Source organism: Ailuropoda melanoleuca, chromosome 14, assembly GCF_002007445.2.
Source record: "Ailuropoda melanoleuca isolate Jingjing chromosome 14, ASM200744v2, whole genome shotgun sequence".
Lineage (NCBI taxonomy): Eukaryota > Metazoa > Chordata > Mammalia > Carnivora > Ursidae > Ailuropoda > Ailuropoda melanoleuca.
This window is the reverse complement of record NC_048231.1, coordinates 33,991,768-34,007,481: the sequence shown is the minus strand read 5'-3', so window position 1 is coordinate 34,007,481 and position 15,714 is coordinate 33,991,768. Positions and strand designations below refer to the sequence as shown.

The following is a 15,714-nucleotide window of genomic DNA, read 5'->3' as shown; positions in this document are numbered from 1 at the left end:
GATGTGTCGTGAAAAAGGTTGCTCTGGCCGATGTCATAGAAGTTGTTGCCTATGTTCTCCTCTAGAATTTTGATGGATTCCTGTCTCACATCGAGGTCTTTCATCCATTTGGAGTTTATCTTTGTGTATGGTGTGAGAGAGTGGTCAAGTTTCATTCTTTTGCATGTAGCTGTCCAATTTTCCCAGCACCATTTATTGAAGAGACTGTCCTTTTTCCACTGGATGTTTTTTTCCTGCTTTGTCTTAGTTGCCCAAAGAGCCAAGGGTCCATTTCTGGGTTCTCTATTCTGTTCCATTGGTCTATGTGTCTGTTTTTGTGCCAGTACCATGCTGTCTTTGTGATTACCGCTTTGTGGGATAGCTTGAAATTCTGTGGGGTGTTCCGATTCCACTGTCAAAGTAATACATATAAATTAGGAGTTGACTTTATGCTTTTTCTGGGCAGCAACTTTCTTGAGGTACAGTAGTTCATGTACCATACAATTCGGCCATTTAAACTATCCATTTCACAGAATTGTAACCAGCATCACGATCAACTTTACAACCTTTCCATCACCCCCAAAAGAGGCTGTGTACCCTTTAGTTGTAACCTCCCACCCCCCAGCACTAAGTAACCTCTAATCTACTTTGCCTCTGTGGATTGTGTATTCTGGATGCTTATGGAATCATAATATATGGTCTTTTGTGGCTGACGTCTTTAATTTGACGTGATGTTTTTAAGGTTCATCCAAGTGTAACAGTATTTTATTCCTTTTATTGCCAGATAATATTCCACTTTATGAATGTACCATATATTATTATCCACTGATGAGTTGATGGAACTTTATATTTGTAACTCTATTTAAAGCAGCATTTCCTTTTTGGTAACAAAAAGAATTTACCATCTTTTGAGCACATTCCCTGTTACCCTGTGAATAGAAGATACATTCTTTTTTTCCCCCAAAGTATAGAAAACAAAACGCAGTCTTAATGTTTATCAGATTTTTCTATTTAATTTTCCTAACATTTCATATCTTAATTTTTTTTTTTTAAGTAGGGTACTGTCAGTCATACCAGTGTTAGCAGAGAGGTACAGGTTATTAATGCCAAGCTGGTTCTTGGTCATTTTGCCTCCAGGATTGTATTATATTCAGTGGAAGCATGTGGATTTTTTTTTTGGGTTGTAAAAGCCTGTGAACTAATTTCAGGTTATCATTTTGTTATATTGTCACCTCATTGTCAATGTAGGCGTAGTAGATGGAGCGATTCTTCCTACAGAAACACGACTGCCCAGTTCCACCCGTCCACACTGGTTGGAACCTACTATTTATTCCTCTGAAGAAGATGGCCTCAGTAGAGGTTCCTCAGATGGTGTTGCAGGAGACGCTTTGAATATGCTCTCTGTTGCAGTTAAAATACTCTCTGATAAGTCAGAGTCCAATACGAAGGTTTGTGTTTTTTACTTTTTTTTTTTTTTTAAAGATTTTATTTATTTATTCTACAGAGATAGAGACAGCCAGCGAGAGAGGGAGCACAAGCAGGGGGAGTGGGAGAGGAAGAAGCAGGCTCATAGCAGAGGAGCCTGATGTGGGGCTCGATCCCATAACGCCGGGATCACGCCCTGAGCTGAAGGCAGACGCTTAACCGCTGTGCCACCCAGGCGCCCCTGTGTTTTTTACTTTTTATATCATTAAATACTTGCCGTTTGTTTGATTACTAGCTAAAAATGATTGCATAAAAGGCAACACATTTATTTTCTTAGAAAAATTGTTCAGGTTTTGAATTAGAGGGTTATGTAGGTAATCAGTGTAACTTTTTGTGTCGTTCTGTGTAGGAATTTCTCATTGCTGTGGGGTTGAAAGGAGCCACACTCCAGCACCGAATGCTTCCTTCTGGGCTTAGCTGGCATGAGCAGGTAAGAAAGTTGTTATGTACATATTGATTTACTTTTTACTTTAGATTGACATGTAATACACACTGTAAAGTTACAAACAAGAAATGATCAATATGCATTGAATTATTGACGTAAACACTCCTGTATAGCCACCTCTTAGGAAATAGAACATTATCACCACTCCAAAGTGAAATTGATTTTTTACCTTAAAGTTTCGACCCTAAACATCTCAAAGACAGAGTTCTCTTCTAAGTCATTTAAGGGACGGCACTCTGTGTCCCAGAACCCATAGAGCACCTGGCATGGAAGAGCAACAAATGATGTATTGACTTGTTCTCGCTCCTAAAGTGCCGTAATTTCACAATTATTCCCTAGGCCAGTAACATGCTTCAAGGCATTTATAAGGATTTCTGTAATTAATTTCCAGTGTTTGATTAATGAAATACAGTTGGTTCTTTTCTATTGAGAATGAAAATTACTGCACTGGGATTCTTGTTCGTTTTCCTTAGAAAGAGGACCTTTTTCTTTGTGCTGAAAAATAATAAAATATTTTATACCTGAAAGTTTTCAGAGTGCTTTCATAAAAGCATTTAGGAAACCTGAGGAGACCTAGATCTGTGTAGCAAGGGTAGAGAGATGGTAGGTGTGAACACTGAGCTCAGTTGTAAGGGGGAGATTTCGTCTAACCTCATTCAGTTAGAAATATAGGAGAATCTCTGGTTTTCAGACCGAGCTAGGTATAATTTGAGGAAAAATAACTTTTGTGGATTACATAGAAAACCAGATGAAGTGTAAGCATTCTTAGCAAAGTTTTTTTTTTTCTTCCAAGAATTGTCTCAAGCAAAGTAATGTGCAAGTATATTATACATACTTTAGTATGTATATCTTGGAGAAGATAGGATTTTCTCAAGACTTCTGTAGCATTGCATTTGTCAGATGAGGCTCTCTCTTCATTTCAAACTCAAGAGTGGTTTTGCAAATAACTTTTTGAAATGAATGGCTTCAAAGTGATGATTTTTTTCCAATAAATGGTTGCTTTTTCTGTGAGATATTTTACATTGGTATTAAGGATATCATATCAAAACTTTTTTTCTTCTAAAGCAGGGCATTTTATATTTTTGTGATTATAGATCTTATACTTCTTGAGTATTGCTGACGAACCTGTTCTGGGGTATAACCCTCCAACTTCGTTTACAACTTTTCATGTTCATCTCTGGAGCTGTGCACTTGATTATAGGTCAGTTCACAAATGGAACAAAGTAAAGCTTTATTCAAAATATGTACTAAGTTCTGAAAAAATACATAATTTGAATTATAGAGTTAAGGTTCAAAATGCTCTTTTAAGGGAGTTTCTGTTGTTGCAGCAGACTGATGTTCTTTGTTTCTTTTTGGTATTAGGCCTCTTTATTTGCCGATCCGATCTCTTCTCACTGTGGAAACCTTCAGCGTTTCGAGTAGTGTGGCCTTGGACAAATCCTCATCTACTCTCAGGTGCATGGGTAAACTTCACTGTCTGCTAAATGCAGCTGTTCCAAACAGGCTAACTGATGTTTGGCCAAAGGTTGAAGTCCCAACCTTTTGTTAAAAATCAGCATTCTTTTACTCATAGTCATGTCCCTTTATCCAGGTTTTCAGTTTTTCATTTTCAAATGTTTCATCCCATCTCTTTATTTATCACTGTTTTTTGTTTTTAGGGAGGAAATGGATTCTTGAGATTGGTAGTTTACTTTTAAAAACAGAAATCTAAACTTCCTATACTACCTGATAACACTTTATTTTCATAATTTAGATCTTGTGAATGTGGGCATCTATTAAAAAATGCTGAAAACTTTAATTTGAGCAGATGATTCAGTCTCATTCTTTACACCATTTAAATATTTCTAGCACTTAGAAGCAGTGAGTTTTAAAGAAATGTTAGATGCCACTTGTAAGAATCAACATATGACTTTGATAACTTATATATCAGAAGAATGATACAACTAAGTATGTCATGATCACATGTCGTGTATTCAAAGTTATTTTTTTGGGTGTTGATTTTATATTGTTTCCTCAGAATAATCTTGGATGAAGCTGCTTTGCATTTGTCTGACAAGTGTAATACTGTTACTATAAATTTGAATAGAGGTAAGAGTTGAAAAAATCTGAGATAGATGAATATTCTTTGTATGTGAATATTGTAGAGTGAAGTAACGCTGTTGAATTAAGGATCTTTTTAAATACCAGTTTGAAGTTGTATGTCCTTAGAACATCAGTTAAGTGCATCAAATTATATATACTCTATTTAATGTGAGATTAATTTTGTTCCTAAGTAAAATAAAGGGAATTGTAGGATTTTTATAGGATGAAACTATATTTCCATTGCATTCTAAATATTTGTACCACTAACTGCCATGAGTTTTAAAGAAATGCTAGTTTTATTACGTGTTGGTTGGATACGCATTTTTTGAAAGCTTTACTCAGATATTTTGTTATATTAAAAAATTTTAGATTACGTTCGTGTGATGGATATGGGGCTTTTGGAATTAACCATAACTGCAGTGAAATCTGATTCTGATGGAGAGCAAGTAAGTTATTAAAATAAATGGAAATTTGTACTTAACTTATATTTTTTATAGGCAAGACTAAAGAAGAGTTGAATTTACTATAAAATTATTTTGGTCAAAAACATAAAATATTTTAAAATTAGGATATAATTACAAATACACATTTCCTTTGACAAGTAAAATTCTGTTTTATTTAATGTAAGCCTATGCGAAACAAGAAAGTTTTGTCTCTTGTTTGGCAAGCCTGTTCATTTCTTTTCCCTTGTGTCCGTCCAGACTGAGCCGCGCTTCGAGCTACACTGTTCCAGTGACATTGTCCATATCAGAACGTGCTCCGACTCTTGTGCGGCGTTAATGAATCTCATTCAGTACATTGCAAGCTACGGGGACTTACACGCGGCAAACAAGGTGGAGATGAAGCCTGGAGCCCCTTACAGAAAGATGAAGGTATAGCCAGCAGCATCATTCGTTAGAACTAACTCACCCCTGACACCTTGCAGCCACGTGAGTGTCGCGTGGGCGTCAGTGAGGGCTTCGTGACCGGCATGAGGTAGAAAAGAAACTTTGAAAAATCACCTGTCTGTTCTTTACCTTCAGAGTGATGGCATCTAGAAAGGTGATTCCATAGGCGTTTTTGGAAAACCATTCTACTGTTTGATATTCTTTGTTTCAGAACATTAATCTTTTCGGCCAATGAATACTTTCTTCCAGACTTGAGTTATTTTCATCTCCCCTTCAGGAAGAAAAAACATTTAGCAGGCAAGAGCTTGTTCTGTGCCAGTCGTCTGTAAAAATGCTTATGAGAGGAGAGAAACAAGTGTTAGTATTATTACCAGAAGACTTACATTGTCTTTTGTTTGTTACGTATGATTCAGTTCGGTTTTCAGCGTATTTTCTCATTTGTGATTTCTTTTCACTCAGTGTGTTAGAGAGGTTAAAGATTATCGTTGCCGTTTTACAGATGAATAAGTTAAAGAGAATTAGGTGATTTGCCCAAATTAGTAGCAGAAATAGCAGCAAAACTCAGATACTTTGATTTCTGGGTCGGTGTTTTATTGTGCCTCCAAGCATCACCTCTCTGTCCTCTCGTATGTACAGATTGAACAATGTCTGGTTTGCTTAGCATTTTTAACTTTTTAGTGCTTTTTCATTCTTTTTCATAGCCTGCTCTGTGAACAGGATTCTCCGTCTCCTAGGTAATGGAGCCTCTAGTAAGGGTCTGACTGGCCTTGCGTTGTCTTTTGTTCAGATGCTCTTACAGTTCAGTGGTGTTGTGCTTCTGGTTTTGACTCCTTGTTCTTGCTATCTTCTCACTGATAAGAAGGCAATTAATAACACTCCCTCTCTACTGTTTATTTTCTTTTTAAAAACATTCTCTAGTTTATTAAAAGTTTTTTTAAGTTATCCCTTTTAAATTGGATCTTTTCATTTTAGAGTCATGCCCCCATTTAAAAAGCGTGGTCTGGATTTAATGAACCAGTGCGTTCATTAACAGTGCGTTAACCAAAATGGTTAAGCATCATTGCTGGAGTTGAGCCGTGTGAGTCCCCACTTAGTAGATTTCCCCTGCTGTGTATGCCCCTTCCTATCCTTGGGTGTCCGTCTATTCCAAGACACGAGACTCTGACCTCTAGTGGCTTTGTGTCCATGGGGCGAGAGTTGGTCAGCTGTCAGATTTGAGCAGCTCCCCCTCTGCAGAGAGAGACTGCTTCTCCCCAGGCCTCCCTGCAGTGTTCTTAGCTTTTTCTTTCCTCTAGTGTGCTCTCTCTCCACCATCCCGGCTCACGGTGCTGGCTTTAAGGTGATGGCATACTTATTTCTGTTTGCCAGTAGTTGTTGGGGTGATGACGATGCTAACAACTTAGAATGCGACAGCGGCCGGGCAGAGGGGCGAGCGATGGCTATGTTCCCGTCTCTGGTGTCTTTGTAAAATGTCACGTTTCTAGGACAACATCATGCTGAGTAGTTTGCTTCTTAGAGCATTTTCAGTTATTTTTAATTAGGTGTTTTGGTTGTAGGTAGATTCCAGTGGTCGCTCGTCCTCACGAGGTCCAGTACTTCCTGAAGCCGACCAGCAGATGTTACGCGATTTGATGAGTGACGCTATGGAAGAGGTTGACCTGCAGCAGGCCGCCGCGTCTGCGCAAGCCCAGGCTAACGGTAGGACGGGCTAACGGTAGGATGGGCCGGGCCTCCCTCCCCGGCAGCACTGGGGCCTCACTTGAAGCTCATGTTATTTGTATGCTTATAAATTCTGCAGTAAGTAACTTACTAAAGAAAAGACAAGTCTGAGTTTTGGTGGATATTTATTCGTCAATCCGCTTGTGTTGATCAGGCGTCTAGTAGATAAACAAACACGGGCCAGGGTGTTGTGGAGGATACAGATTAAATGAAAGACAAAGCTTATCTTTTCTGTTAGCTTAGAGTTTTAACACAGATCGGCAGTAAGCCAGACTGATTGATGTTCTTACTTATAATTGAGAAATGACCTGAGAAAGTGCTTCTGAGTGTGTCACATCCTCAGCTACTGATTGGAAGGGATTGGAATTGTCTCATTAGATTTCAGTGAAAGTGAGAGGAGTTGGCTTAATTTTAAAGAGTGGCTGGGGTTTAGGTATGTGGAGGGGAGAGAGAAGGTAGTCTTGGCGAGGTCATGAACGTTGAGGCACAGAAGCATGCAGAAGCCTTAATTATCTTGCAGCTCAGGCTCTTACTGGAACAGAAGCTCGCTTCTCATTGGAAAGAATTGGCCAGCAAAGTTGGATAAGCAGAGAGGAACCAGCCAGTGGGAGAGCCCTGAAAGCCAGCTGGAAGCATCTAAATACTTTGAATCATCTATCTAAAAAAATATTTTTTTCTAATTGGATGAACATAGTCATTTCTATATGTTCTGAAGTCTTAATTTTTAAAAATTATCTCATGGCATTATAAAAGTTTAGGGTTAAATTGTTGCTTTTATTCTAATTCAGTGTAAATTAGAACTCAGGAAACAGGAACTTTCAGCTTCCTACGTACTACATTATCTGTGATAGATATTAGCAGGTAACCTACTTATGTGGGAAAGAATGTTTCATGAATATTTACTGAGCAGCTTCAATATTCAGGTGCACCGGGCACCTATGCAGGATGAGTAAGTCCAGGGTGCTGCCATAGAAGAATTTAAAGTCTGGTCTGTGAGCCTCTTGAGGCTAAGATGTCACTTTGTTCATCTTCACGTTCTCAGTCCATATCACATGGCTGGAATGATGGATGGAATGGAGAAGGAATTAGTGGATCTACTATATATTAAAATGCATAAAAATGTATGTTCACATTACAGATTTTGGCGTGCGTGCAGTCTCTTGTGAACCACATTATCAGCTACCTGAGAACAGGTGGCCTGTTGGGGTATCCAACGCCCCATGAAGTAGTCTGTTTATTGTGGGACACCGCTACCCCCTTGGCCACTGTTTCTCCCACCTCCCCTCTATAAGCAGAGATTTCCTATAGTTTAAGGGGAGGCACTGCCAGATGTAACCAGTTGTTCCTCCCCTTGCAGTATTGTTCCAGAAGTTTCCAGATCTCCACCCATAGAACAGAGTTGTCAGTATGCAGTTCTGGCTTAAAGAAAACTCAGTCAACACTAACCAGCTGCCGCCAAATTTCTGAGCTTCTCTAGTGTGAAATGACTAAGGCTTGCTATGACTTTATGAGACCATCATTAACTGTTCTCTTAGAGAACTTCAAACTTATTATCAGTCTTTTCATTAGTAATTGGTTTAAAAATGAGATATGGCCGGGGAAAACATTTCAACATAGTGTGTATCTGACCTGTGGTTAAAATGTTTACTAAACGTTATTGTTGTTGATATTTCAAAATGTGCCAAAATTGAGTGTTGTATTCTTTTTTACTTAGGTGTTTTGGATGAAAAATCTCAAACTCAGGAGCCATGTTGTTCAGACCTCTTCCTGTTTCCAGATGAGAGTGGGAACGTGTCCCAGGAGCCCGGCCCTCCTTACACCTCGTTCACACACCACTTGATTAGTGATGCAATGGCAGGTGCGCCCACTGAGAATGACGACTTTTGCATTCTTTTTGCACCAAGAGCAAACATTCAGGTAATAAATGGCCTTAAGGTAGTGTTACACATTGAATTGACCAAAGGGTACCTGAGAAAGAGTCTTCAGATTTTTTTTTTTTTAAAGATTTTTTAATTTCTTTATTCAACAGAGATAGAGACAGCCAGCGAGAGAGGGAACACAAGCAGGGGGAGTGGGAGAGGAAGAAGCAGGCTCATACAGGAAGAGCCTGATGTGGGGCTCGATCCCATAACGCCGGGATCACGCCCTGAGCCGAAGGCAGACGCTTAACCGCTGTGCCACCCAGGCACCCCCAGATTTTTTTTTATAAAAAACTCTTGGCAGCTCACAATGACTTCATTTTGTAATTTATTATTGAGGCTTTGCAAATGTTTGCTGTACTTTACTATTTCTGTGACACATGGCTCTAAAACTCAGAGAAGAATGCTCAATATTTGCAAATTTTTTTAACATATAGTGTATTAGTTTCAGGGCAAAATTTTCTGCATAGATTATTAAACTACAGATGTTATACGTAGTTAAGATAGCTCTTCAGGGCAAGGAAATGGCGAAAGGAGTGCTATCCAGGGTTGCTAGTCCAAGAATTGAGAAAGCTAAGATGTGGTTTGTGTGAAGGCTGATAGATGGTTGATAAGTGTAATTGCCATGTGAGAGTCATGCTTCCATTAAAAAGTGTGGTCTGGATGTAATGAATGCACAGTTCACTAGAATGGTTAAGCCCTGGTGCTAGATTGAACTTTATGAATCGCCATTTAGTGTATATACATATTAAATCACTCAGTAGTAACTTGGTGAATGAATTTGTTTTACTGCATCCTGGGAAATGAAAAAGAAATAAAAGCAAACTCAGGATAATTTCTTTATTAGGATCATGGTAATTTGGTCAGTATGTTGAAGTATGTGAGGTTTGCCATGTAGTATTGACTGAATTAAAGAACTATAAACACAGACACACACACCAGACATACACCCACGTGAGCACACACCCACTAAAACTGTGCCTTTTTATTATCAAATGATAAAAGCCAGATCGAAGACTATGAAGACTCCTCGTGGGGTGATTTACTAGAATAGAAAGTTCATTCGATGCTGAATTATGCAGAGTATCCAGTGTGATGATTAATATCAGCGCTTGCCCATTTCATATATTCATATTGTTATTAGATGCAGAATCAAGAAATTTTGAGGTATGCAGCATGATCAGTGGTTTCTACTGATACAAGACCATGTGTGTTCCCTGTTTATTTTAGGAGAAGGAGGAAGAGCCAGTTGTAAAAGTGATGGTCGATGATGCAATTGTAATAAGAGAGAATTACTTTAGTCAGCCCGCTAAGAAGACGGATACGAGCAAAGCCCCATTGCACTTCCCCATCCCTGTTGTCCGTTATGTTGTTAAAGAAGTCTCTCTCGTTTGGCATCTTTATGGAGGAAAGGATTTTGGAACAGTCCCTCCTACTTCTCCAGCTAAAAGTTACATGTAAGTGGATTTCTACATAAGTTTTGTTTATAGGCCATTCTTTTCCTAGAAAAATACATGGAATTTGTCATTTTTTAAAGAAGATTTTATTCATTTGAGAGAGCTTGAGAGAGAGAGAGAACACGAGCTGGGGTGAGGGGGAGAGGGAGAAGCAGACTCTCTGCTGAGCAGGGAGGCCAGTGATGTGGGGCTCGATCCTGGGACTCCGGGATCATGACCTGAGCTGAAGACAGACGCTTAAATGACTGAGCCGTCCAGGTGCCCCTAGAATTTGCCATTTTAAGAATTATTAATAAAGTAGTATTGAAAACTATGTAATTTAAATGTTACTCTTTTAATGTTAAAACTTTTCATTTGTAAACTTAGTTGCGTGGTTTGTATATTTACTAAAATATGGTCACTTAAGTGATTTCCATTCAGCAAAATTTTTCGGGTACCTACCATGTGCCGGAGCCTGTGTTAGAGGCACATTCACTAAAATGAGTAAGACTCGGGCGCCTGGGTGGCTCAGTTGGTTACGTTTCTGCCTTCAGCTCAGGTCATGGTCCCAGGGTCCTGGGATCAAATCCTGTGTCGGGCTCCCTGCTTAGTGGGGAGTCTGCTGCTCCCTCTGCCTCTGCTGCTCCCCCTGCTTCTGTTCTCTCGCTTGTGCTCTGTCAAATAAATAAATAAAATCTTTTAAAAAATTGATTTTTAAAAACTTTCAACTTTAATTCTTTTCTGTATTGATTGGGATTTTTAGGACTTGTACTCTGACTCTAAGGAGTTTCTGAATAAGGAACTTCTCAGGAGGTCTTATTTTTCCATGTCTTGTTATATGAACACCAACACCATAGTTAGATTTTTCTGTCGTTCTAAATATTTAGCAGGCAGATGATTGCTACAATGGCAGTAATAAAATTCATGTTCTCAGAGTCTCCAAAGCAGAAAGACGTGGCTTTGGTATAGGGAAATGCAGTTTGTGGCAATGTGTTGATAAGTCTGTAATCTTATTTTCTCTTTTTATCTTGCTGTTTTTCCTGAAGTCATTCGTTATTTTTCTTTGAATATTTCCTTTAACAAAAGGTTGTTTTGTTTTGTTTTGTCTTAATTTTCCCTTTATAGCAGTCCCCACAGTTCACCTTCTCACACACCCACAAGGCATGGACGTAACATGGTATATGGGGGAAAAGGAAGAAACCATGACTTTTTAATGGAAATACAGTTAAGCAAGGTAAGATGGCATTTTGAAAGGAAAAAACCGCTGAAGTAGGAGCATTAATGGGGGTTCTTTGGTTACTCCCCAACCTTGTGGTCTTGAGCGTAAGTCCCAGCCCTTTGGATTGGAAAAACGCAAGGGTCTTGTAAAACTCTTACTACTTCTTTCTCAAATGTTCCGAGAAGTTTGAGGGCTTTGGTTTTGTTTTTGTTTTCCCAGGCTGTCCCTAGAGGAATCTCTCAGAGTTGAGCAAGCATCAGAATCCCCTCGAGGGCTTGTTAAAACACAAGTTGCTGGGCCCCAGAGTTTCTGAATCCGTATGAGGTGGGGCCCGTGAATTTGCATTTTTAATGAGTTCCCAGGTGATTCTGATACTACCTTTCCCAGGACCACACTTGGGGAACCACTGCCCTGGGGAATCTATTTGGGAGGGCTACCATTGGATAGGACCTGTGTCAGCTCCTTCATGAATGTCTGGAGACCAGTATGTCCAGGTCGCCAATGACATCATATGCATTCAGTTCTTTCAGCTTGTCTGGGATTGTGCCAAGTGTCATATATTAGGGTACGTAACATGGAAATATAGTGATGAAGATTCCATGCATTTCATTGTATCCTCCCCCCCCCGCCTTTGGAACTTGAACCTTGCCGCCACTGATTCGTTTTAAAGCAATTTCATAGGTATGCAAGATGATAATTTTGTGTATTATTCTTATACAGGGTTTTACTTTGAAAAGGATAGGGATTTTGCCAAGATCAAATGAGAGATGTCAGTAGAACTTGTGTGGTGGGGCACATGTGGATGAATAAAGTGAACAAAGGAAGGAATGTTCTGTTGTTCTCTGAAAGTGGAATCAGAAGCTGAGAATTCAAAGAAATTGATGGGTGGTATTTTGCATTTTAAAGAAGAAATCTAATTGAAATGAAAGGTAAAAATGTTTGTGTTCCTTCTTGTCTGTGAAGGTGAAGTTTCAGCATGAGGTCTACCCGCCTTGCAAACCGGAGTGTGACTCCGGCCTCTTAGAGCACCCGGTCTCCCGCCAGGTGTTCATCGTGCAGGATCTTGAAATCCGAGATCGTCTGGCAACATCACAAATGAATAAGTTTTTGTACCTGTATTGCAGTAAAGAAATGCCTCGAAAAGCCCATTCCAACATGGTAAGACTTAAGACCTCATATTTCCTGTTGTATATTCGTTTTGGGAAAGTGTGTTTATTGTATCTAACTGCAGAAGATTAAGATTGGGGAAAATTGAAGGTTTTTTTTTTTCCTCATGTTAATATGAAAATCCCTTTTAAATATACTGCTTAAAGTTTTGTTACTGTTTTTAAAGATTGTATTTATTTCAGACAGAGAGTGAGCACGCGAGCACGAGCAGGGGAGGGGGCAGAGGGAGAAGCAGACTCCCCGCTGAGCCCGGAGCCTGATGTCAGCTCCGGCTCCATCCCAGGACGCCTGGGGATCAAGACCTGAGCCGAAGGCAGATGCTTAACCGACTGAGCCACCCAGACACCCCTTAAAGTTTTATTATTTAAAAATTATTTTCATGTCACTTTTAGGGTCCCTTAATTATAATTGCCAAAATATTGATGCCTGAGGAGAACCGGAAGCCCATGGTGATCTACATAAAATATTTAGTATTGCTGGAAGTGTTCCAAATTTCTAACACTTAAACTGAGTTTTACTGGAATAGGAATGATTCGCTCAGGATTGCTACGAAAACATCCTAGAAGCTGTCTTCGGGGTGTGGCTCTATGGATTTGCTTTAGGGGCCCAGTGGACCCCCCGGGACAGTGCACGTACTATACTGTTGTTTGCGTCTTTCCCACTAAAGAGGACCCCTACCTCTCCTGAGATTTCTTCAGGGAGTATGTGACCCAGAAAAGTGTCATTCAGGCCTTTAAACAAAAAGAGGAAACAATTCCACTTTTAGTTCTCCTATAAGGAATAGAAATGGGTTTTTTTTTCCTTTTCTGTTTTTTTTTCTTTTAAATGAAAACAAGGTTGTAATATTATTGGGGGGGGGGAATGTTTTTCTTACTCGTAGTTGACAGTGAAAGCATTACACGTGCGCCCGGAGTCCGGCAGGTCACCTCAGGAATGCTGCTTGAGAGTGTCCCTGATGCCACTTCGCCTCAATATCGACCAGGTTTGTACTTCAGGCATCGTGTGTGGAGTTATGCATCTACGTCCCGGATTCAGAGGGAGAGATTTAATTTAGGTGAATTAAAATGTTTGTTGTTACTTAACTGTTACGGAAGTTGCATAATTGAAGCGGAGTTCTGCTGGCAAAGAACAGGGCAAATTCATCAGGCGTTGGGGATCTGAACTGTTGGTGAGTAAGCGTTATTAGATGTTGTGCTCCAGTCTCCTCATTGTCTGCGTGACCTAGCGCTCAGCCCCCGCTTCCCGTTCTCCCATTCTCACGGACGCACACTCGGGCAGGTACACAGGTGTGTTCAGAGCGTGGGAGATGACCCCCTGACACCTGTGACTGAAAGATCAGAGGGCTTGTCTCTTAACCCCAGCACCTGGAAGAGAATTCTTCTGCCCTGGGCAAGGGGACAAATTAGTGAATTGCGTACGTGAACAGGTCACAAACAACAGATTTGTGGAAAGACCTAAAGAAATCCACTTTGCTGTATTCTAGCAAGCATTCCATCAAATTGTTCTGGGTTTTGCTTTGACTCAGCTGTTTAAAACATCGTTGGCGCCTCTTGGGCAAACTCGATTCAGGGTGTATGAGCACCCGATGCTCTGCAGCCATGTGGTGTAGCCGTGAGGGGCACAGGCTCGGGAGTCAGACTGGGGCTAACATCTCAGTTCTCTCTCCCTGTACTTGTGTGGCTTTGGGGACGTGACTTCTCCAGGCCTCACTTCTTCACTGGTAAAGTCGAAATAATAGAAGTAGGTGTAGAATCATTTTTTAAAAAATGAGGATCAAATGAGACTAGCATGTAGTAAATATTTAGCTTGGTGCCTGGCACACAGTGTTAAAGAGCAGAAGGGTTAACTGTTGTTCTCATTACCTGAAGCACGTGACAGCTGAGGAAAATGGAGTTCTTAAAAGAGCCTGCTTTTGACACAGCAGAAGTAGCGTTCTGTGGGCGGCCTGCTGGTTTGCTTACGTGGTACGGATTGAGTAATGTTGACTTGTTACTTAAATAAGTAACGTATGTCAGGAATAAGGTGTTAAATAGTAATTATCTTGCAAGAGTATAGGCATTTCTCAGAATAAAGGTCTTGTGAAGCACAGAAGTTCACAGCTTCACATTAATGTTTGTCGCTTCTGAGCGGGGACTGACTTGCCAACGCGTACTTTAGATTTATATTCTCTCCTTATGAGAAGAATTTCTTTGGATACCCATATTTTAGTTTGATTTATCCATACGCTGCCCTGTGATTGAATAGGAGTACAATCAAGTATTTATGGGAAATTCAACCTGTGGAAATCAGTGTGAGCAAGAATTTGAGCAACATACGTTTTTATGGCATGACTTTGCCAGATGTAGCAAGCNTTTTTTTTTTTTTTTTTTTTTTTTTTTTTTAAGATTTTTAATTTACTGGGGGGGAGAGAGAGAGTGTGTGTGTGTGTGTGTGAGAGAGAGAGAGAGCGCGCACACACAAGTTGGGAGGGACAGAGGCAGAGGGAGAAACAGACTCCCTACTGACCCTGGAGCCTGATGCATGACTCGATCCCAGGACCCTGGGATCATAACCTGAGCCAAAGGCAGACACTTAACTGACTGAGCCACCCAGGCGCCCTGCCCAGTTTTCTTTAATAGACTTTTTTCTTTAGTATTGAGCTTAATTTCTTCTTAGAACTATAAAGCATTGTGATTTTGAAACGGGGAGATACTAATCTTTGAGAAAAGAGGAAAATCACTGTTTTGGCTGACCTGAGGAATGGGAAATCGTTCCCCAAGATACGAACCCGAGGTGAGCACGGCCACACTGCAGGTGTGTGCTGTTGGTTTCGCTGTGCAAACGTCCTTTCTGGCCAGCACCTTCTAAGATCAGCTTGCCTTAGGTTGAGAAAGCAAATGGTCATCTGAAGAGAAAACCAGATACTTCTCCATTTTTTCTTTTTGAAAACAAATCAGTGAAAAATGATAATGCTTTGAGTAATATTTTTCTTACCAAGCATGTCTCTGACTTTATTTCTCTTGACTGGATTATAGATATTAAGTATGAAAGCAACACACTGTTTTCTCATGTTTTCAACAAAGCTGCATTGCTCTTGAAGTTCAGGGCCATTGCTTCCAAAGCTTAGCATGCCCGTAGTGAAGGCAGGACACTAGGCAGAAGGAACGATTTTCTTCTGGGGAAGAGCAAATAGGTGATGAAGGTCATGTAACTAGGCGGTTTGAGATCTGCACTTTGAAGAGGCCAGATTTCCTGACTCTCCTAGTCTGGTATCCATTTCAGTGTTGCACTGCCTGGAAATCTGTGCAGGGAAGACATGCTTGTTAATCGCAAATGATTTGCTGAATGCCAGCCTCGTCCCAGGTCCTATACTAGGATGCTGGGGATACAAAGATAA

At 40.2% G+C, this 15,714-nt stretch overlaps 1 protein-coding gene across 3 annotated transcripts in view; it reads left to right on the top strand.

Annotated features, from left to right (window-relative positions):
• ATG2B (autophagy related 2B) overlaps positions 1 to 15,714 on the top strand; it is an 80,035-nt gene that overhangs the window by 49,239 nt on the left and 15,082 nt on the right. For 2 of the 3 annotated variants that reach the window (XM_019792975.2, XM_002930135.4), the window contains exons 22-34: positions 1,228 to 1,427; positions 1,814 to 1,894; positions 3,004 to 3,110; positions 3,272 to 3,364; positions 3,927 to 3,997; positions 4,361 to 4,437; positions 4,693 to 4,863; positions 6,435 to 6,576; positions 8,312 to 8,514; positions 9,747 to 9,973; positions 11,078 to 11,186; positions 12,135 to 12,329; positions 13,219 to 13,320. In XM_019792975.2, the coding sequence (XP_019648534.1) occupies positions 1,228 to 1,427; positions 1,814 to 1,894; positions 3,004 to 3,110; positions 3,272 to 3,364; positions 3,927 to 3,997; positions 4,361 to 4,437; positions 4,693 to 4,863; positions 6,435 to 6,576; positions 8,312 to 8,514; positions 9,747 to 9,973; positions 11,078 to 11,186; positions 12,135 to 12,329; positions 13,219 to 13,320 (1,778 nt within the window). The remainder of the gene's footprint in view (positions 1 to 1,227; positions 1,428 to 1,813; positions 1,895 to 3,003; positions 3,111 to 3,271; positions 3,365 to 3,926; positions 3,998 to 4,360; positions 4,438 to 4,692; positions 4,864 to 6,434; positions 6,577 to 8,311; positions 8,515 to 9,746; positions 9,974 to 11,077; positions 11,187 to 12,134; positions 12,330 to 13,218; positions 13,321 to 15,714) is intronic. The other variant, XM_011216869.3, reaches the window with a different exon arrangement.